The sequence below is a fragment of the Miscanthus floridulus genome, chromosome 4 (assembly GCF_019320115.1).
Source record: "Miscanthus floridulus cultivar M001 chromosome 4, ASM1932011v1, whole genome shotgun sequence".
In the NCBI taxonomy this organism is placed as follows: domain Eukaryota; kingdom Viridiplantae; phylum Streptophyta; class Magnoliopsida; order Poales; family Poaceae; genus Miscanthus; species Miscanthus floridulus.
Genome location: NC_089583.1, coordinates 18,702,452 through 18,724,497, shown reverse-complemented (window position 1 = coordinate 18,724,497; position 22,046 = coordinate 18,702,452). Strand labels below are relative to the sequence as shown.

At 50.9% G+C, this 22,046-nt stretch overlaps 1 protein-coding gene across 1 annotated transcript; it reads right to left on the bottom strand.

The window, feature by feature from the left end:
- Window positions 1-18,794: 18,794 nt before the first annotated feature.
- Window positions 18,795-21,813, bottom strand: LOC136551072 (probable 1-deoxy-D-xylulose-5-phosphate synthase 2, chloroplastic). Its single transcript, XM_066542659.1, has 3 exons — window positions 21,575-21,813; window positions 19,524-21,479; window positions 18,795-19,407 (listed from the first exon to the last, which is right to left on the bottom strand). The coding sequence occupies exons 1-3, from the start codon at window positions 21,656-21,658 to the stop codon at window positions 19,261-19,263; spliced, it is 2,187 nt and encodes a 728-aa protein (XP_066398756.1). The 5' UTR covers window positions 21,659-21,813; the 3' UTR covers window positions 18,795-19,260.
- Window positions 21,814-22,046: the final 233 nt, after the last annotated feature.

Sequence of the window (22,046 nt, the reverse complement as noted above, 5' to 3'; positions counted from 1 at the left end):
TGACTCATTCTTCAATCCTTGATCAAAGCTAATCCACTATCAAACTCTTCTTGTTCAAGCAAAGCAAGCCATTATTGAGATCAATCCAAAATCATCAACTCATGTCACTTTTGTCATTTGCCAAATATACTTGCTTTCTCATGATACTATGATATCCCACAACATAGAAGCCATTTGTCAATAGAATATCGTCGACAGTCCTCCAAGGGGTATCCCACGAAGGTAGATTGATCGGCAGAGGAGCACGAGATCAAGAACAAGAAGGCAACAGAGACACACAAGTTAGACAGGTTCAGGTCGTCAGTATGACGTAATAGCTTACTCCTGTGGTCTGTTGGTTTGTATTAGCTATCGTATGATATGTCGTGATTTTAGAGGAGGTCCCTGCTCGCCTTATATAGTCTGGGAGGCAGGGTTACAAGTCGGTTAGGTCTGAGAGATAACCAAAAAGTAATAACTAATTATAAGAATCGTAGGATCAAACATATCCTAACAGATCTCGTAGTATCTTCAGGATATCTTCCCGAAGTCTTGCAAAAGGCGTCGAGCAGAGTCGTGCCTCGCAAGGCTTCTTCTTGTGGGCTGGGCCACCTCTAGGGGCGCAGCCCATGTGGTCTGTCGTGGGTATCCAGGGTTGTACACCCCACAGCTAGTCCCCGAGCGCCTTGTACCCGTTGTGCAACGCTATCTTGAGCTTGTCCGAGCAGGTGCGAATAACACCGAGCAGTCAAGCTCATGGTCCAACCACCATGCTGCACTACCGAGCTGCGTGAACCGTCACCTAGCAGTGTGAACCATTACCGAGCAGCATAACCTATCGCCGAGCAGCGTGACCTATCGCCGAGCACCATGAACCATCGCTGACCAGAGTGACCCAAGTATGACTTGCCATAAGGGTATAAGGAGCTCAAGTTTAGAAACAAAAATTTCTCCATAGTGGACCAAGTGTGCCCACTTAGAGTCCGAACAAAGTTGGAGGAATCAATCCTCCTCTATAGGCATGTAATCTTCAAGAAAAATCCTACACACTCACCGCGAGGTGAAGTGTGCCCACTTAGTCCTCGAGCCTAACAGCAGATGATGTAATCATGTGGTGCCAGGGTCAGAAACTTGAAGAATAGTAGAAAACCAGCCGAGCAGGCAGCCACTCCCCGAGCATGACCCAAAAAGAAAACAAAGCACATTCACCGCAAGGTGAAGTGTGCCCACTTAGTCCCTAAGCCTGATAGTAGGTGATGTAGTCACGTGGTGCCAGGGTTAGAAATAGAAAAACAATCAAAGACCAACGGAGCAGGCCGCCAGTCCCCAAGCTACAGGCGGAGTTATCGGAGAAATCAAATCTTGGAAAAAAACTAGAGTAACGGTTGTACAGTGTCAGTTACTTAGCCTCAATAAATGGCGGGAAAGTCAGCGAAATTTTGGCGAGGAGCAACTGAAGGCTCGGGATAAATGAGCGCCATGGGCTGCAGTTGCGCAAAAGCCTAGGTAATGGCCCATTTGCCGCATCAGAGAAATCGGAGCGGCATAGATTGCGGGAACGGTTCCCAAAAAACCCTTGAATGCGAAACAGTGGGGAAAATCTTATATAATAGTGCCGCCGCAGACCCCATTCCCACCTTTGCCACTTCATCTTCCTTCTCATCTCTCTCGCCGCCGAATCCACAACCATATTTGCCTCCGCCGCCGAAACCTAACCAGATCTGAGAGATGGCATGATGAGTACAGGCCCGATCTTCCGAGAGGTAGCCGGTAAGTTCGATTTGTGGAGATCTCGACGTTGGCGATCCGGCTTCAAATCAGACACGATTCGAACCCTGCAACCGTTACACCACTGCTCCGTTGGTTATCAACCAAGCACAACTTGATTGACCTCGCCAAGAAGGCTTTTCCTGCAAGTGAATCGAAGAGCACAAGCAAGAAGGTAAAACACGCAATCTGAAATTGCAAATATGAATGACGTGAATATGAATAGAGGGTTCAAGAACTCGGTTCCAAAGGACTAATCGACACAGTGGAGGAGATCAAGAACGGGGGCCCTGGATCACTGTAAAAGGATTTGTCACCACGGTTACAATGAACGATTCAGTTTCTCGATGGAAAACTAAACTCTAAACAAAACCCAATTGTGTAGCAGCGGCTGCGGCTGTGTTTATAGTCTAAGACTCGACCTAGGGTTGGGGACGGCCAGGGGTTGGGTGCCCACAACTTGGGCTTAAGGCCCGACACGATACATGGCCAAGTTGGCCCAAATAGGTGACACAGCACCTTGCCGTGGTCACACAGAATGATCCACGGACCTTCTGGAGCTGGGACCAGATCCAAAACGACGGCATCGTCGTCCCCTTTCCAACGCATCCAAGAACGGCCCGTTTCGATGTCGTATGAGGAAGTTATGACCGAAACAGTGATGACGTGTCTGCTGAATCCGAGGACGACGTGACAGCTGAGTTGGAAACGAATTGCAGCTTGGGGAAGACCATGGCATCGGTGTGTCCAGTGTGGCGATGTCCTCATCATCCTCCCCTTCTCGAATTGGAGTCGTCCTCGACTCCATCTTGGCGATGTCCTCATTATCCCCTCCTTGTAGAATTGGACTCGTCCTCGACTCCATCCCATCATTAGCGAACTCCTGCAAAAGGTTAGTGACAGCAGGCAATGCACCAGACATACAAGGTTGACAAAACATAGTATAACATGGTGCATCAGGATTATCACATAACTCAGCAGTAGCAGGAGTTGTAGCAAGAAAAGCACCTCCTTTTAACTTAATCCCATTATTTTTAGCAATGTCTGTTGGAGGTTTATTTTTTATCTCATTAGCATGTTTAATAATATCCGTAGGAGACAAAGGCAGCAATGTAATTTTCTTGTCCTTATGTATGATAGTGTATGTATTAGTTCTACCATGGTGTAAAGCATCATTATCAAATTCCCATGGGCGACCTAACAAAATGGAACAAGCTTGCATAGGGACAACATCAAAATCAGCAGTATCATGATAAGAGCCTGTGAAAAAGCTAATGCGTGCTGATTTAGTTACCTTAGTCTTACCACTATTATTGAACCATTGAAGTTTATATGGATACGAATGTTGTCATGTGGTCAAGCCAAGCTTGTCAACCAAATCTGAACTCACCAAGTTGTTGCAACTCCCGCTATCAATGATAGTGAGAACACGACAACCCTGCACAATGAGATACATGTGGAACAAATTGTGGCATTGGATCTTCATCTCGTCTTCATGACCCACACGTGTACTCAACACACGCTGCACAAGAAGGCTAGGGTAGTCTGCGGCAGCAGCCACAGAGTCAATTGTGATGGCCTCCTTGTCATGATCGCCCTCGATGGGATCTGCATCAATGTTAGCAGCAAGGGCTAAATCATCTTCAACATCACTAGCACTTACATATCCATCCTCGGTAGCAATGAAAGCGCGACGACTGGGGCATTCCTTCATGACATGTCCCATGCCTTTGCATCGGTGGCAAATGATTTTAGAGCTGGACGAGGAGGAGCTAGTAGAAGCACCCAGAGTGCCACCTTTCTTCAGCTGTGGAAACTGCACATTAGACAATTTACTTACCCCGGAAGAAAATGGAGGTGTAGATGGCTGTGGTGCAACAGGAAGCTTGGGCGTCTCTGGCTCGGAACGCTGCTGAAAATTCCTCCCATTGTTAGACCTGAGAGGCTGGTGTTGTTTGCGTCCCTGTACTTCTCGTTCGGCCTTAATAGCAAGATGATACAATTGGGAAAAATTGCGCCATTCTTTGTAATCAAGTATGTTCTGTATATCATGGTTTAAACCACCAAAAAATCTAGCACTAGCATCATCATCATCTTCATTTATACCACAACGTGCTAAACCAATAAGCAATTCTTGATAGTATGCTTCTACTCCTTTATCACCTTGTTTTAAAGTTTGTAGTTTCAAACGTAAATCACGTTGGTAATAAGGAGGAACAAAACGAGATTTCATACGTTGCTTTAAAACATTCCAAGTTTGAGGCACAGCAGCAGCATTATTGGCATTGCAAAGATCACTCCACCAGAACAAAGCAAAATTAGTAAACTCACTAGTAGCAAGTCTAACTCTATGCTCAGCAGGAACATTATGAGAATCAAATTTTTGTTGAACAGCAAGCTCCCAATCTAAATATGCCTCTGGATCAACATTACCAGCAAAAGGTGGTAGACTAAATTTAATTTTAGCAAAAGGATCATTATTACCATGATTATTACCTGCCATACCGCGACGATTGAAGTTGAGGCGGCGACGGGCACCACCGTCAGCATATGCATCTTCATCACCAGCATCTTCATCATCAGCACGATAAGGTGGAGGGCGTTGCTCAAGCTATTCAATGCGGGTGATCAGATTGTTCACGTTGCGCGTCAGCTCGGTCATAAGATTGCGTTGTTCAGTCATGAACGTTGCAAGCTCGCCCTTGGACACGCACTCATTGAAGTCCGTTGGAGTTCCTGCCATGGTTAGAAGATAGAAAAAGACAACACCAAAGTATTATCCCTATCAACTAAAAGGAAACAAGTGGTGGTGGTGAAAGTGGAATGCAAAATCATAAGCGGCTTACCACCGTCTTGCCTGTATTCTTACCAACGCCAAACGGGAGCAAAACCAAAGTGGCGAAGCAATCTGTTGTTGAGCGTGGGTAACAGTTGCAAGATGAACCTGTGCTGACAGAAGAATATGTGGAGCTATGGGTAGGCACACAATATGACAGCAAGGATTAGCAATTAACGAGTGCAGAGTAGCGATTGTTCAACCTGGATCCAAAGTACAAATCACAGTTGCTGGCTAAGACGTGTCGAGACGTAGCGCAACAAGGTGAAAACAAAGGACGATCGAAAGAACTCATAGAACAAGCAAATAGCCCGGATTTCTCCTTTTTCCTGAATTTTTCCCGGATTTTCCCAAAAGGCACTAGTAGGAAACAAACTTTTTTTTACTATTTTTTTATACTTTTCTCTGAACAAGGATCACAAAAGATGCAACCACAAAAATTGGCACCAACAACTGAGGTGGGATGTGGTCTACAGAAATTCAGCACGTTCTCTGAAAAGCGTGTAAAAACTTTGACAATTTTTTTTCTTTATTTTCCCAAATTTTTTTGGCAATTTTGATGAAACCAAACAGGGCAAAGCCGAGTTTGGGTCGGGTCCAAATGGTGTCAAGAAGCTGCACAAAAAATTTCAGATTTTTCTGATAAACGAGCGAAAAGTTATGCCTGTTTTACCGAAGGTATCTCAAGGTATGTTTTCCGGGAGGCACAACACGGCGGCGGCAGTTAGGGCAAAGCGTCCCTAAACTCTAACACCGATCACAGCAGTAGGTATTCGCCTGATGATGTAAGGAGGGCTGCGATGCAGGCAAAATAAGAGCGGCTGGCAACCTATCTAGGGTTTGCGCGGCGACGAGAAGTTACACAAGGCGGCTAGGGGGCAAGTCGAGTAATGTGGTGGCTTCGACTTGTTGTTTGGGAACGGTGGATGGGATAGCGGCGGAAAACAAAATCACAGCAACGGGCGATTGAACTACGACCACGAACACAATCCTAAACCAGCAACAAGACTCGACCACGGACACAAACTCAACAACACGAATCTGAAACGAAATTGCAAAGGCACAAAGGGCGATAGGACAGCGGAAATTGAAATATTTTTGGGCTTTTCGTGGACTCTAGGTAATGAACAAATATGAATCTAAGGCAAACGAGATTATACCTCGCGGTAAACCTGAAATATCTGATACCAATTGATGAGTACAGGCCTGATCTTCCGAGAGGTAGCCGGTAAGTTCGATTTGTGGAGATCTCGACGTTGGCGATCCGGCTTCAAATCAGACATGATTCGAACCCTGCAACCGTTACACCACTGCTCCGTTGGTTATCAACCAAGCACAACTTGATTGACCTCGCCAAGAAGGCTTTTCCTGCAAGCGAATCGAAGAGCACAAGCAAGAAGGTAAAACACGCAATCTGAAATTGCAAATATGAATGACGCGAATATGAATAGAGGGTTCAAGAACTCGGTTCCAAAGGACTAATCGACACAGTGGAGGAGATCAAGAATGGGGGCCCTGGATCACTGTAAAAGGATTTGTCACCACAGTTACAATGAACGATTCAGTTTCTCGATGGAAAACTAAACTCTAAACAAAACCCAATTGTGTAGTAGCGGCGGCGGCTATGTTTATAGTCTAAGACTCGACCTAGGGTTGGGGACGGCCAGGGGTTGGGCGCCCACAACTTGGGCTTAAGGCCCGACACGATACATGGCCAAGTTGGCCCAAATAGGTGACGCAGCACCTTGCCGTGGTCACACAGAATGATCCACGGACCTTCTGGAGCTGGGACCAGATCCAAAACGACGGCATCGTCGTCCCCTTTCCAACGCATCCAAGAACGGCCCGTTTCGATGTCGTATGAGGAAGTTATGACCGAAACAGTGACGACGTGTCTGCTAAATCCGAGGACGACGTGGCAGCTGAGTTGGAAACGAATTGCAATTTGGGGAAGACCATGGCGTCGGTGTGTCCAGTGTGGCGATGTCCTCATCATCCTCCCCTTCTCGAATTGGAGTCGTCCTCGACTCCATCTTGGCGATGTCCTCATTATGGCACCGAAGAGAGGAGCTATGAAACCGAAGAAGACGAGTCCCAAGAAGGTCGACGCCGTGGCCCGATGCGATGAGGAGTGGGTGCCATCATGAATAGGAGAAGATGAGCTAAACCGATTGGTGGAAGCTGACGTTCTCCTAGACCATGCGACCACCGGATGGCGGCCGACTCTTGGTGAGTCCTTTCCCATGCCTCACACTAACGAAGCAGTGGTATTCGAAGACTATTTCTGGCGCGGGTTAGGGTTTCCTGTTCACCCATTTCTGAAGGATCTGTTGGAGCTCTGGGGGTTACTCTGTGCAATCTCCACCCCAATACCATTCTGCACATCTCTATCTTCATCCACTTTTGTGAGGCATACCTAGGCATTCGACCCCACTTCAATCTATTCCGTCACCTATTCTGGCTAAAGAAGAGAGGTGGTGCTGGTTCCAAGGTGGTTGGCGGGGTGTATCTCCAGCTTCAAGATGGTATGGCGAGTGAATATCTTACCATACCGTTGAACATGTCGCTGAAGGGGTGGAACACCAGATGGTTCTACATGAGACAAAGCCACCCAGCAGTGCGTTGTAACACCGACCACATCCCAGAAAGCCAGAGGAGTTGGTCAGAGCTGCCAAGCAAGGACGACATGGAGCAAGTAAATGAACTCCTCGGCTTGATAAAGGGCGTGAAGACCAATGGTAGATTTGTAGCGGCGTGCTTCATAGTGCATTGCATACAACCCTATAAAGAGAGGGCGCATCCAGGCTTTGAATTCAAAGGGGAGACCGACGGTACTCGAGAGAGGCTAGAAATAATGTCTAGGAGCGACATCAAAGAGCGAACTGCCGAGCTATTCGCTCCGCTATCCTCCTTCAGGCTTTCAGAGTACACGAAGCCCTTCAATTGCAAGAATCTACCTCCTCAGGTGAATGTCCTAACTATATGTTTCCAAGAAGTTTATTTATACTACCGAGCAATAAACTGATCCTACTCATGTGAAGATCCATTCGCAGGACAGGGCGGTGTATTTCTCGGGCGTGCCGAGAAACGATTGGCCGCCGTCAGTAGATGCACGACGATGTGTTCAAATTGAAGAAAGATCCGTCGGTGCCTCCTTGGAATCCGGAGAAATGGACACTGGTCGGACGGAGAGTCCTCCCCCGGTGTCGGTGAAAACTAGGGGGAAGAGGCCGACGGAAGATGAGTCGGCCTAGAAGAAGAGGAAAACAGCAGCGACTACTCCCCACAAACCAGGTAGGATCTCTCTGGATGATGACCAGTCCAATCGAACACGAAGAACCATGGTGTTCGATTGGTCTAATGACAACGAGATTCTCACGAACCCTCTGCCGAGCACGAAAGGGCCTCCGCGCAACCCACGTGTGGAGCAACAAACCGGGGTAGGTGAAGAAGTATGTGAAGCTCCAACAAGGAGAGTCCCCGAGCAACGAGTGGAGGGAATTGCTGCGCAGCAGATGTCGGAAATCCCCGCCGGGCGGGTAACGGAGATCCCAGAGCAACAAATAGCAGCGGCCCTGGAGCAGCAGGCGGAACTAAGGCCGACCGAGGAAGAGCCAAGAATTCCTCCACTGAGCACAGGAGTCGACACCGTAGCTGCGCCCAGAGGCTCTGGCCGGCACCGTCGGTTCAAGAAATTGAACCGTCAGACCAAACCGTAAGTGTCTTTGTGCTGTAGTTAATTTGTTGTATTTTCTTTATTTCTATTGTGACTAAATAACTGATTTGATACAGTGCAAGGTGAACAACAGATCTAGCCTCACCGCTTAGACTGATCGGTGACCAGAAACTTGCCCTGGAGCGGTGGAGATTCCAGTAGACCACATCCTGGAGTCCCCAAGTGCTTGGGAGCACACGGGGGAGCCAATTGCTACCCCTGGTGGGCTTGAAGGCGGCGAGCGACTGCCTACAATGGCGAGCGAGTTGGTGACAGCTCCTTCGGCAATGGTGGAAACGGGAGCGGAAAAGCTTTCGGCGCCAAAGGAACAGACGGTAGTCCCCGATTCTTCGGAGGGCATGGTCGGACCTGCTATTCGACCACCGAGCCCCAAGGTGGTCCCTCCGGCTGCAATGGAGGAGGACGAGGTGGAGGAGATCGTGCATGATGAACCTCGACCCCAAGCAGTCCGGATCCTCCGAAAGCGCGGTGAAGAAATAGTTATTGTCGAAGAGGAGGACACCACCAAGGAGTTCTGGAGACTGGAGACTTCCCTTACTGGTGTTATGAAACAGATCAAGTGAATACTTCGTCTGGAAAGGTCCTAGTTGTTTATTGGAATTGGTTAACGATAATGTCATCATGCATGTTGTAGGAAATATCTCGAGTTGCTGAGCAGCGCCGCTAGCTGATAAAGTGAATGGAGCCCCTTGCAGCGGAGAACGAAAAACTCAAAGAGGCCACGAACCTCTCGGAGAAGAATATCCAAAGGGCCCAACGCGAATGAGACCTTGCGGAGTCGAATGCGCGGGACCTAGAATACCAAAAGGGGGTCCTTACCAAAAAGCTGGCGGCTATGTCCGAGCAAGTGCGGAGGCAGTTCGAGCAGTTGGCCGCTGTCTCCGACCAACTAAAAAGTGCTTCCGAGCAGCTGGAGAGGAAAAATGAACAGCTCAACAGTGTATCCAAACAGAAAGTAGGTATGGTACATCAACGAATGTACTTTGGTATTGCTGAACAACCACAGTTCCGTTAACAACTGGTGTGCTTGTAGAGCAAGATGTTGAGCTTGGCCAGATGCGCCAGGCCATCGATCAACTTCGCCAGGAGAAAGCAAAGGAAGCAGAGCGGGCAGACAAACTTGCTGGGGAGCTGAAAGGTGAATTCCTCCTAGTCGAAATTATTGTTGGAGTAGCTCCTTGTATAACAAATCATTGTAACTCTCGTAGGTTATCATCATAAAGCCAAAGCACAGTTTGATGTGCTGGTGCAGGAGGCCAAGGTCCAGAAGGAGAACTTCGACACTGTAGTCGCCGCAATTAAGCTGGTGCTTGACTGCATCGACCTAAAAACGGCCACTCAGCACGACGGCAGGCGGCAACATCCCGACACCGTCATTCAGAGGTGCAAGGCAGCATGGGAAAACTTCAAAACCTTCAACCGCGATGCCATTACGACCATCGCTACCCATGTCCTCACGGTTGTTTGGTCCCATTATCCGACCACCGACCTTCAGTCCATAGAGGGCGGGTTCGCAGAAGGACTGAGCGACACGGAGACCCAGCAGCTAGAAGATGAAGTGGAGGATGCAGCAAAAATGCTGGCCGGCGATATAGATTTGTTTAGCGAGACGGATGGTGATGGCGGAGCTCATTAATCTAATTATAGAGTACCATCTGTAAAACCTTAACGGTGTATTAGAAAGCGCGATAGCGCAAGAAGCAAGTATTTATCGAATATTTGTTATAAGGTGCTTGTATATGTAATATATGCAGTTTGCTTGTAGTTCGGTGAAAAAATCTTCGCAGTTTCAAACCTGACGCGATTATGCGAAGTTCAAATAACATCCGAATAGTTGGTCTGCTACTGATCCCTATGGCTTTGGCCAGCCCATAGTCCATAACGTTGAGCGCGGAGCCTGTGCACGTGTAGGAGTAACAGATGTGACCCAGGAACCGCAGCCGGCCACCCATGATGCAGAGCGCAGAGCCCATGGCACGTGTAGGAAAAAATCGGTGACTAAGTCTTTTCCATAAAAAACAGTGCGAAACATGTTCTGGTCGGCAGTTGTTATACGAACTTGGAGATAAAGGAAACATAAGCCACTTCCTAGCAATGTATTCTATGTTGAACTCTCAGCCTTGGCTGACCCATAGTCCATAACGTCGAGCGCGGAGCCCGTAGACATGTAGGAAAAATAGGTGTGACCAAGGGACCGCAGCCGACCACCCATAACGCAGAGCGCAGAGCCCATAGCACGTGTAGGGAGAAATCAAAGACTAGGTCGTCTCTGAAGAGAACAGAAAAGAAAGGATGTTGCTCTCCAATCAAAAAATGTTTGGTGATTTGGAGAAATCGTGTTCGGCGATTTGGAGAAATCATGTTCGGTGATTTGGAAAAAACATGTTCGGCGATTTGGAGAAATCGTGTTCGGTGATTTGGAGAAATCATGTTCGGTGATTTGGAGAAAACATGTTCGGCGATTTGGAGAAACCGTGTTCGGCGATTTGGAGAAATCATGTTCGGCGACTTGGAGAAATCGTGTTCGGCGATTTGGAGAAATCGTGTTCGGCGATTTGGAGAAACGTGGTCAGCGTAGTTACGGCGAGTATGTATTGGAGTTCGTCATGAAATAGCATATAGTTTGGCAACCACAAATGGATGTTAAACCATAATAGAGACAAAACGGTGACAAGTTATGGAGACGAAAAACTTTACTGAATATAAAATTGTAAAGTAGATATCTATAGTGTTTCAAGGATAGAAACATATAAGGTGTTCGATGTGCCACGAGTTGGGAACATCGACTCCTTCTAAGTCACTTAGGCGATAAGAACCTGGTCGAGTAACCTCTTTGACGACATAAGGCCCTTCCCAGGGGGAAGAGAGCTTGTGCAACCCTTCAGTCTTTTGTTTCCTGTGGAGAACAAGATCGTGGACAGCAAATGAACGACCTTTGACGTTTTGGTTGTAGTACCTCCGCAAACCTTCTAGATATTTAGCTGTACGGACACAGGTGATTAGGCGCTCTTCCTCGGCTCTCTCTTGACGTCCTCAGACTGAACAACCTTGACCTGCTCTTCATCATAGTTTTCCACTCTAGGTGCTCGGAAAGTAACGTCCGCTGGTAGTATGGCTTCTGAGCCGTAGACCAAAAAGTATGGAGTCACGCTAGTGCTGCGACTAGCTTGAGTACGCAGTCCCCAGACTACAGCTGGAAGCTCCTTAAGCCATCTGCCTGGGTGCTTTTCTTCTTTCTGATACAGTCGCTTTTTAGGGCATCAAGGATCATACCGTTCGCCCGTTTGACCTGACTGTTGGCTCTTGGATGGGCAACAGAAACATATTTGACGAAGATGCAATGGTCTTCGCAGAAGTCCCAGAAGTGATGTCCAGTAAACGTAGTTCTGAGATCGGTGATGATGCTGTTTGGTAGACCAAATCTGTGGATGATATCTTCAAAGAGCTCAACTGCCTTCTTTGCAGTAGCCGAGACAAGCGGTTTATATTCAATCCACTTGAAGAACTTGTCAATGGCGACATACACATACCGGAAACCACCTGGTGCTAGCTTGAAAGGCCCGATCATGTCCAGTCCCCAGCATGCAAAGGGCCAGGAAGCTAGGATGGTTTGCAACTCTTGCGCCGGCACGTGTATTTGCTTAGTGAAGAATTGGCATCCTTCACAACGTTGGACGAGATCTTCTACATCAGTGATGGTTGTGGTCCAATAAAAACCTGCTCGAAAAGCATTGCCGACCAATGTTCTCGAGGCCGCATGGTTGCTGCAGGAACCAAAGTGAATTTCGAGAAGTAACTTCACTCCCTCCTCTTGGGTGATGCATTTCTGCAGTATCCCTTCCTTGGCACTCTTCCTCATCAAGCTACCGTCCACTAGCATGTAAAGCTTGCTTCAACGAACTAGGCGTTCAGTTTTAGTCTTGTCTGTGGGTACCTCAGCGCTGGTGAGGTACTTGATGAATTGCTCCCTCTAGTCGGCGATCGGCGAAGGTACCTCAAGTACCAGCTACTCGGCAGGGGGAACTTCTTTGACTTCCTTATCTTCTTTGATGGATGGCGCCCTGAGATCTTGAATGAAGACTCCTAGCGGGATCGCAACGTGAGAAGAACCCAGCTTGGATAAGTGGTCGGTGAGTTGATTTTGGTCACGTACCACGTGGTGATACTCGATGCCATAGAATTTTCCTTCGAGCTTTCTGATTTCAGCGCAGTAAGCATCCATCTTATCACTGGAATAGGACCAGTCTTTATTGAGCTAGTTGATAACCAGCGCGGAGTCCCCGTACACCATGAGGTGTTTGATGCCAAGCTCGATAGCTATACGAAGACCATGGAGACAAGCTTCGTATTCCGCGGCGTTGTTAGAGGCCAGGAAGTGTATCCAGAGAACATATCGTAGCTTATCCTTGGTCGGTGTAATGAACAGAATGCCGGCACCAGCACCGTTGATGTTAAGGGCGCCGTCAAAGTACATCACCCAATGTTCGAGGCAAGCAGCGGCGATGAGCTCTTAGATCTCGGTCCATTCAACGACGAAGTCAGCGAGCGCCTATGACTTAATGGTAGGTTTGCTTCTGAATTCAATGGAATAGGTGCTGAGCTCAATAGCCCATTTAATGATGTGGCCATTGGCCTCTTTGTTGCGAAGAATGTCCCCCAAAGAGAACTCAGTGACCACGGCAATCTTGTAGTATTCGAGGTAGTGCTGGAGTTTGCACGACATAATAAGAATGGCGTATAACAGCTTTTGTACCTGAGGGTAACGAGTTTTGGGCTCATTAAGTACCTCGCTGATGAAGTAAACCGGACATTGTACTTTATAAGCATGCTCGGCCTCTTTGCGTTCGACGACAATAGCTGTGCTCACGACGCGAGAAGTGGCGGCGATGTATATCAGCAGAGTCTCATCTGGCCTTGGTGCTGTCATGATCGGCGGCTTTGTTAAGAACAACTTGAGCTGCTCGAAAGCTGAGTCCGCCTCCTTTGACTAGAAAAAGTGCTCGGAGTCCTTGAGGAGCTTGAAGAAAGGTAGCCCTTTTTCACCGAGGCGTGATATGAAGCGGCTTAAAGCAGCCATGCAACCTGTAAGCTTCTGTATATCCTTGACGCATGTTGGTCGTTTCATATTGGTGATGGTGGAGACCTTGTCAGGATTAGGCTCGATGCCTCAAGCACTGATGATGTAGCCCATCAGTATACCGGATGGAACTCCAAAGATGCACTTTGAAGGGTTTAGCTTGCATCGGTACTTGTTCAGGTTGGCGAAGGTTTCTTTGAGGTCGGCGATAAGGTTGTCGGTTGTCCTAGTTTTGACGACCACATCATCGATGTAGACTTCGATGTTGCGGCCGATCTGTTGGTCAAGGCATATCTGAATGGCCCTTTGATAGGTAGTCCCGGCATTCTTGAGTCCGAAGGACATAGTTTTGTAGTTGTATGCACCGAAAGGTGTAATGAACGACGTTTTTATCTGGTCTTCTTTCTTGAGGGAGATCTGATGATAGCCGAAGTAACAGTCAAGGAAGGAGAGTAGTTCGCAGCCGGTGGTAGAGTCTACAACCTCGTCTATCCGAGATAAGCCGAAGGGGTCTTTAGGGCATTATTTGTTAAGATTAGTATAATCAACGCACATTATCCATTCTTTATTCTTTTTTTGAATGAGAACAGGGTTTGCTAACCAATCCGGATGATACACTTCTTTTATAAACCTGGCAACTAAGATCCATTTTATTTCTACCCTAATAGCCTCCTTCTTGTCTGGCACGAATCGGCAGAGTTTCTGCTTGATCGGTTTGGCGGTCGGCGAGACATTCAAGGAGTGCTCGATCTTCTCCTGTGGTACCCCTAGCATGTCTGTAGGTTTCCAAGCAAACACATCGGCATTGGCACATAGGAAGGAGACGAGCGCGCTTTCCTATTTGGGGTCAAGGTGAGCCCCAATCTTCATGGTCTTAGAGGCGTCGTCGAGGCCGAGGCCGACCTCCTTGATTTCCTTGGACTTGGCAGAGGCACGGGGAAGCTCTAGCTCTAGAATCTCCATGTCATCAGTGGGTGCTATCTTGGCTTCGATGACCACACTAGCCATCTGGATGGAGAGGTCAATGGCTTCGGCGAGAGCGAGACTCTCTATCTCGCAGGCGTAGGCAATGGAGAGGTTGGCCCGTAGAGCCAGGACTCCTATAGGCGAAGGCATCTTCAACACCAGATACGCGTAGTGTGGTACGACTATGAATTTTGCCAGAGCTAGCCGGCCAAGTATGGCGTGGTAGGCGGTGTCGAAATCGGTGACGTAGAAGTTGATATGCTCGACGCGGTAGTTGCTTGCCTTGCCAAACTGTACTAGTAGGGTGATCTCTCCAAGTGGTCTGGATTCCCTTCCAGGTACCACACCCCAGAAGGAGGAGTCCGAGGGTGTGAGATCTGATATCACAAGGCCCAACTTCCTTAGGGCCCCGGCGAAGAGTAGATTCAAAGCACTACCACCGTCAACAAGGACTTTTCTAAAGAGCACCTTCTGGACGGTTGCGTCGAGGACAAGAGGGAAACGCCCTATGTAGGGTATGTCTACCCACTGGTCAGCCCTGCTGAAGGTGATGGGGACCTCGGACCATGGGCGATAGCTGGGGTCGACGGTAGTTTCTTCTGAAGCGACGACGAGCACTCGTCGGGCGGCGAGCTTCCATTCCCTTCTACTCTCAGTGGAGGCAAGGGCCCCAAAGATGGTGGCGACCACCTTATCGTGGTCCTGAAAGGCATTGTTGGTGTCGTCATCAAGCCTCTTGTCCTGGAACTCCCTGGCTAGACCAATGCAGTCCTTCATCTTGTGTTTGACGTTCTTGTGAAGAGGGCATGGGCCATCGAGGATCTTTTAGTACTGTTCCTCATAGTTACGCTTGGCACGAGTTTGACTAACAATGGCGACGATGTGTTCTAGCCGGCAGCAGCAATTTTGGCCAAGCCTGTGTCCTCCTATTCGATCACGGCTGCTATCACGATGATAGCTACGGTCGTCGGGGCGGCGGTCGCTGTGATGTTGGTCGTTGGGGCGATCATCGTAGCGGTGAGACAAGCGCTGAGTGTCTGCATCCTCGTTGAAGTGCACCTTGGCTTCCTTAGCATCGGCGTACTAGTTGGCGGTAGTTATCATTTCGCCGATACCGGTGGGCCGCTTGTGGTTGAATTTGGAGCGAAGCTCGCGATGGTGGAGTCCTCGGATAAAGGTGGTGATGACTTCATCTTCTGTGATGTTGGGGATAGAGTTCCTCATCTCAGAGAAACACTAGATGTAGCTACGGAGGAGCTCGGATGGCTTCTGGTTGATGCGACTGAGATCTTGCTTCATGCTGGGTCGAGTACACGTGGTCATATAGTTGTCGGTAAAGACTTTCTTCAACTCTTCCCATGAGTCGATGGAGTCCGGCACAAGGCTGGTAAACCAGCTCATGGCAGGTGGCGTGAGCATGATAGGGAGATAGTTTGCCATGATGCTGGTGTCTCCTCCCGTGGCACGGATGGCATTGGCATAAGCCTGCAGCCACTGAGTTGGGTTCATTCTTCCTTCGTAGGGCTCGACCCCGATGATCTTAAAACCATGGGGCCACCGAAGCATTCAGAGTGCCCTTGTGAAAGCCGGAGGCCCCTTAGGGTTGTCGACACCATCGTCTATGGCGTCATGGTCGGGGATAGGCTCGAGGGCTAAGTCCAGGTTGCCATACTCCTTTTCGTAATCCTGGCGGTGACGCACTTTGTCTTCATGGCGACCAAATCAACGTTGCTCGATACACCACCGTGCATCCCGAAGGTTGCTGAGATGTACTCTAGCATCCTGTTCGACCTCCTGGTCGTGCTGGCGATGATGTTCGGCGTGATGCCCCCTGGGTCCCCCCTAGAGAGGTAGCGACTGGTCGGCAAAACGGCTCTGACTGGGGTGGCGATTGGACCTCGGCGCAGCTGGTCGGTGAATCATGCTCGTAGAGCACGAAGGTCTCTGATCCTCGTGGATCTCATTTACCTGACAGTGAGCCACTTTAAGCATGGCGGCGATCTTGGCGAGCTCGGGCATTTGAGGGAAACGAGCGAGCTCGTTGGCGGCTACCTCCAAATTGGCGCTTGGAGTCTTGAAGACGGCATGGCCGTTGACGCGGAGAAATTCTTCGTCGAGGTCGCGGTGGAGCGGGAGCGGTCTTCCTTGAAAATCGAACCAATTATTCCGAGCAGCCTCGGCCCTCGCGATGGCTGCCTCATTTTCTCGCCACTGCGCGCGGTTGACGTTCTGGTTCTCCCAAGCAACGTGCTCCTCCTTGGTTTTGCCGTTCCGAGGAGGGCTGTCGATGCTGACGTTGAAGATCACACCACCCCGAAAGGGTGGAAGGAGAAATTGATCGGAGAAGGTTTCGGCGAGGGTCTCCATAGAGCCCTGAGACTCGGAACCCAGAGTTTCTTCCGAGATGGTCTGGAGGTGCGCCCCGGGGCTCCGGCCTAAGTGTAGCGTGTTGACGGCTGGCGGAAGCTGGATGGCAACCTGGTCGGCGAGTTTGCCCCTTAGGGCATGCTGGTGAGCAGCGACGACATTGGAGAATCCAAAGGGTAGGGCTGTAGCCCCTGTAATTTCCTGAGCAGCCTCCGATAGATCTGGATTGGAGGGTGGTCGATGCTGGACTAGAGTGTCCAGTGCCAATTCGGCGACGGAGAGACAATCGGCGAGCTTCAGTCTAACCCGATCGATGGATTCGATTAGATCATCATTGTTGATCGGCCTCCTCTGGTAGCGAGGAAGCAGATGGCGAGTCGTTGCCGAAGGAGACCTCAGAATCGGCTCTGAGATCGGATCTACAGTTGCAGGTGCTGGGGTGGCCGGCGTAGAACCGATCTGCTCTGGTTCGAGGAGCTCTCTGACTCCGTCAGCATTGATGACCCACGAGATGGATCCAACCGTGAAGATCTGGCTGGGCTACAGAAGGGACGAAGAGCCTATGAAAAAACCATCTTGTTCGATAAGGAAACATCACGCACACCCTACCTGGCGCGCCAACTGTCGACAAATATCGTCGACAGTCCTCCGAGGGGTATCCCATGAAGGTAGATTGATCGGCAGAGGAGCGCGAGATCAAGAACAAAAAGGCAACAGAGACACACGAGTTAGACAGGTTCAGGCCATCAGTATGACGTAATACCTTACTCCTGTGGTCTGTTGGTTTGTATTAGCTATCATATGATATGCCATGATTTTAGAGGGGGTCCCTGCTCGCCTTATATAGTCCGGGAGGTAGGGTTACAAGTCGGTTAGGTCTGAGAGATAACCGGAAAGTAATAACTGATTACAAGAATCTTGGGATCATACATATCCTAACATATCTCATAGTATCTTCAGGATATCTTCCCAAAGTCTTACGGAAGGCGCCGAGCAGAGTCGTGCCTCGCAAGGCTTCTTCTTGTGGGCTGGGTCACCCCTAGGGGCGCAGCCCATGTGGTCTGCCGTGGGTATCCGGGGTCATACACCCCACACCATTTCATCAACTCCATTTGCATTGTTGTCTCCAACACAACAATACACAACTTTGGCCTTCATCTCAACACTATGTGGAATACCATCAAGCTTGCTTTCTTGTTGAACGTATATACACTTCTTATTCCACAATCCACAAGTGAATGCAATAAACTCAATTTTCTGTTCAACACTTAGCAAACTTGTTAGACCTTTAATGATGTTGTCATTCAATTCACCAAAACCCACTAAAGGGCTAGATGCACTTACACTGTGTCTGCCTCATATTCTTCGCAGTGGTCTGCCCTACTGGAGTTCCTGGCTTAGTCACCGTTGTTTAGTCTCTGGTGGATGCTTGGCCACGATTGCCTTTGGTCCTCTCTCTGGCAGATGCTTTCCTGTCGAGTCTGTGTGGGCCTATCACTTGTGGTTGCTTTGCCACCACCATCGTCGTTGGTCCCCTCTCTAGTAGATACTTTGCTGCCGAGTGTGTGTAGGCCTCTCACCTTGCGGATGCTTTGCTGCCAAGGTTGCTCTGATCTTCTCATGCGGATACTTCTCTACCATCGTTGTTGGTTGTTCGTATCGTCTTCTTTGGATGGTTGCTTTGCCACCATAGCTTCGCCCGCACTGTAGGCAACATTTGCTTTGATATATCTTCTTCTGTAGGTCTATGCTAGTAGGTTTTGGGGGCTGTGGGTTCTCCCCCTCTGACTGCGCTGTTTCTTTTCTTTTTCTCTTTAGTTGGTTTATGTTCAACTGGCTTGGTGGTTTGTAACCTACGCTACGAGGTCTCACTCATAGCGGTGTCGTATAATTCCATTCCTTTAATGAAACACTTGCATAGGCATGTTCGCGAAAAAAAATATATACAGTTGTATGCCATCACACCAAACTAAACTATTGTGTCTGCTTGTACATTTTTCTGAACCATCATGTTAGTAGTACTTGCTACCTTTGCGCTCCTAGAGCGTGCCTCCTTTAGCCTTAAGGCCTGTTCCATGTGTGAGTGTGAACTTCATTTCTTTATTTGTGAAGCATGTGTGATACTAGTACCAACCAGTCATCTGAAATAATATTTTCACATAAACTATATCCAGATTGCGGCCATGTCTTCATTAGCCCATGGAATCTCTGTACTACCGGAACAAGTTAGTACTCCGCAATTGCGCTCGTAGTAGAGTCCAGACAAGATGTTATACAAAAACCAGGCACCTAGGAATATCCTGCTGCTCACTAGCGACACATGCAATCCCAGATGCTACCACCTCCACTCACATGATTCCATGGGCTTCAAGATAAAACCAGGACAAAACCCAACGGGAGGAGACCACAACTCGCATGACAATGACTCTTTCTCAGCAGACAAAGCTAGAACTATCCATCTGTCTCAGCAGCAGATCGACAAAAACAACTCATTCATCTTCTCTTTGTTTATACATACGTCGTCGTCGTCGTTCACTTGAGCTGCATGGCCTCCAATGGCCTCCCCAGCAGGGACAGCACGGTGGCGGCGATGTGCCGCGGCGTCAGCCCCGCCTCCTCCATCTGGTCCTGCGGCGCGCCATGGTCGATGTACCGGTCCGGCAAGAACATGGATCTCAGCTGCAAATTAGCAACACAAGAACATACATTGTTAGCAATAATCCCATTTCAATTCAACTGAAAATGACTAGTTACAGCTACAGGCTAGCTTTTCGGTGACGTTGACTGCTACTTACTTTGAGGGGCCCGTCCAGGAGGCCGGTCAGGCTGAGGTAGTGGGCGACGTGGGAGCCGAACCCGCCGATGGACCCCTCCTCGGCGGTGATGAGCACCTCGTGCTCGGCGGCGAGCTCCCGGATGAGCTGCGTGTCGAGCGGCTTGCAGAACCGGGCGTCGGCCACGGTCACGTACACGTCGTGCTCCTTGAGCGCCTCGGCAGCCTTGAGGCAGGCCTGCACCATGGTGCCGTACCCGAGCAGCGCCACCCGGTTGCCGCCGACCAGCACCCTGCCCCTGCCCACCTCCAGCGGCGTCCCCTTGTTCCCCGGCGGGAGGACAGCCCCCACGCCGTTGCCGCGAGGGAAGCGGAAGCAGCTGGGCCGGTCGTCGATGGCGGCCGCCGTGGCCACCATGTGCATCAGCTCCGCCTCGTCGGCGGGCGCCATCACCACCATGTTGGGCAGGCACGCCATGTACGTCACGTCGAAGGCGCCGCAGTGCGTGGGCCCGTCGGCACCGACGAGCCCCGCGCGGTCCAGCGCGAACCGCACGGGGAGCCGCTGCAGGTCCACGTCGTGCACCACCTGGTCGTACCCGCGCTGCAGGAAGGAGGAGTAGATGGCGCAGAACGGCTTGAGCCCGTCGGCGGCGAGCCCGGCCGCGAACGTGACGGCGTGCTGCTCCGCGATGCCCACGTCGAAGCACCGCTCCGGGAACCGCTTCTGGAAGTAGTTGAGCCCCGTGCCGCCGCCCATCGCAGCGTGGATCGCCACCACCTTGTCGTCGGCCTCCGCCTCCCGGATCAGCGACTCGGCGAAGTACTGCGTGTACGACAGCGTCGGGGACTTGGACTTGGCCTGCCTCCCCGTCGATGGCTCGAACTTGACGACGCCGTGCATCCGGTCCGCCGCCGCCTCCGCCGGCGGGTAGCCTTTGCCCTTCTCCGTCACGATGTGGATCAGCACGGGCCCCGGCGCCGGCATCGACTTCACCTTCTGGAAGATGGTGACCAGGTCCTCCACGCTGTGCCCGTCCACGGGGCCGATGTAGTAGAGCCCCAGCTCCTCGAACAGCGACGAGCCCGACGCGCTGATCATGCCGCGCGCGTACTCGTCCACCTTGGCGGCCACCTCGTGCGTCGGCCCGCCGATCTGCTTGGTGACCGACTTGGCGGCCTCCCGGAGTCGCCGGAACTTGGTGCTGGACTGGAGCTTGGTGAGCGCCCGGCTGAGCGCGCCGACGGGCTTGGACGGGCCGTCGAGCGTGGCGGTCGGCAGCGACACCTGCTTGTTGTCGTTGAGCACCACGATCATGTTGGCGTCGAGGTACCCGGAGTTATTCATGGCCTCGTAGGCCTGCCCGGCCGTCATGGCGCCGTCGCCGATGACGGAGATGACGTGGTTCTTGCGGCCGAGGAGGTCCCTCGCCACGGCCATGCCCAGCGCCGCCGAGATGCTGGTGGAGCTGTGGCCCACGCCGAACGCGTCGTGCGCGCTCTCGTCGCGCTTGGGGAACCCCGCCAGCCCGGAGGTCTGCCGGATGGTGTGCATCCGGGACCGCCGCCCCGTCAGGATCTTGTGGCCGTACGCCTGGTGGCCCACGTCCCAGATGATCTTGTCGTCGGGGGTGTCGAACACGTGGTGCAGCGCCACCGAGAGCTCCACCACGCCCAGGCTCGAGCTCAGGTGGCCGCCCGTCTTGGACACCGTGTGCACGATCTCCGCGCGGAGCTCCGCCGCCAGCTGCTCCAGATCCGAGGTGGAGAGGTTCTTCATGTGCAGCGGGTAGTTGATGGTGTCCAGCAGCGGCGTCGCCGGCTTCTCGCCGGAGGAGAAGTCGATCTTCCACGGGCCGGACGACGACGTGTCCGCCGCCGCCGCCGGCTCCGCCTTGGAAACCATCATCTTCCCGCCGTCGGCTCCGACGCTGCTGCTGCTGCTGCTGCCGCCGGCCACCTGAGCGCGCACCTGGAACTGCAGACAAAATTCGATTTTTAAGCGCAACGAACAAACGGAGGAGCATCGTTCTCCCCGGCCGCGTCACGGGGCAGTCAGTAGGTGTCAAGTACCTGCCGCCGGCAGGAAGCGTTGGCGGTGGCCGGGACCGCACGGAACGCGGGCGGCGACGATGCCTGGAGCGCCATTGGAGACATGCACCGCGAGTTATTAGTTACTCTGTAGCTTGTATAGCTAGCGTGCAAGGATGCCGCTCGGTGCAGGTAAGCTTTGTATTAACTGCTCCAGTAGCTCGAACTGAAGCTCGACGGCGACGCCGCGCGCGCGCTGGGGCGAGGAGATGGAGGAAGAAGGCGGGGGGCGTGAAGGGGAAGCAGAGGAGGCGGGTTTATATAGGCGCGGCGCGCTGGTGGTGGTGCATTGACGTCAAGAGTGATCTACTATTACTGGAAGTGGAAGGAGAAGAAGCGAAGTACACGTGGTGGGAACGAGAAGGGATGGATTAGAAATTAGAAAGGCGAGAAAACGAGTAGAGTTCTGTTCGGGGGAAGCTGCTTCCTTCTCGCGCGATTAATCGCCATTTGC

Excerpts from the sequence above, each read along its gene's own strand:
- LOC136551072 (XM_066542659.1), bottom strand. The coding sequence starts at position 21,658 with ATGTCTCCAATGGCGCTCCAGGCATCGTCGCCGCCCGCGTTCCGTGCG. Across the intron at positions 21,480-21,574 it reads ACGCTTCCTGCCGGCGGCAG|TTCCAGGTGCGCGCTCAGGT; the intron begins GTACTTGACACC and ends TTTTGTCTGCAG. Across the intron at positions 19,408-19,523 it reads TCCTGGACGGGCCCCTCAAA|CTGAGATCCATGTTCTTGCC; the intron begins GTAAGTAGCAGT and ends GCTAATTTGCAG.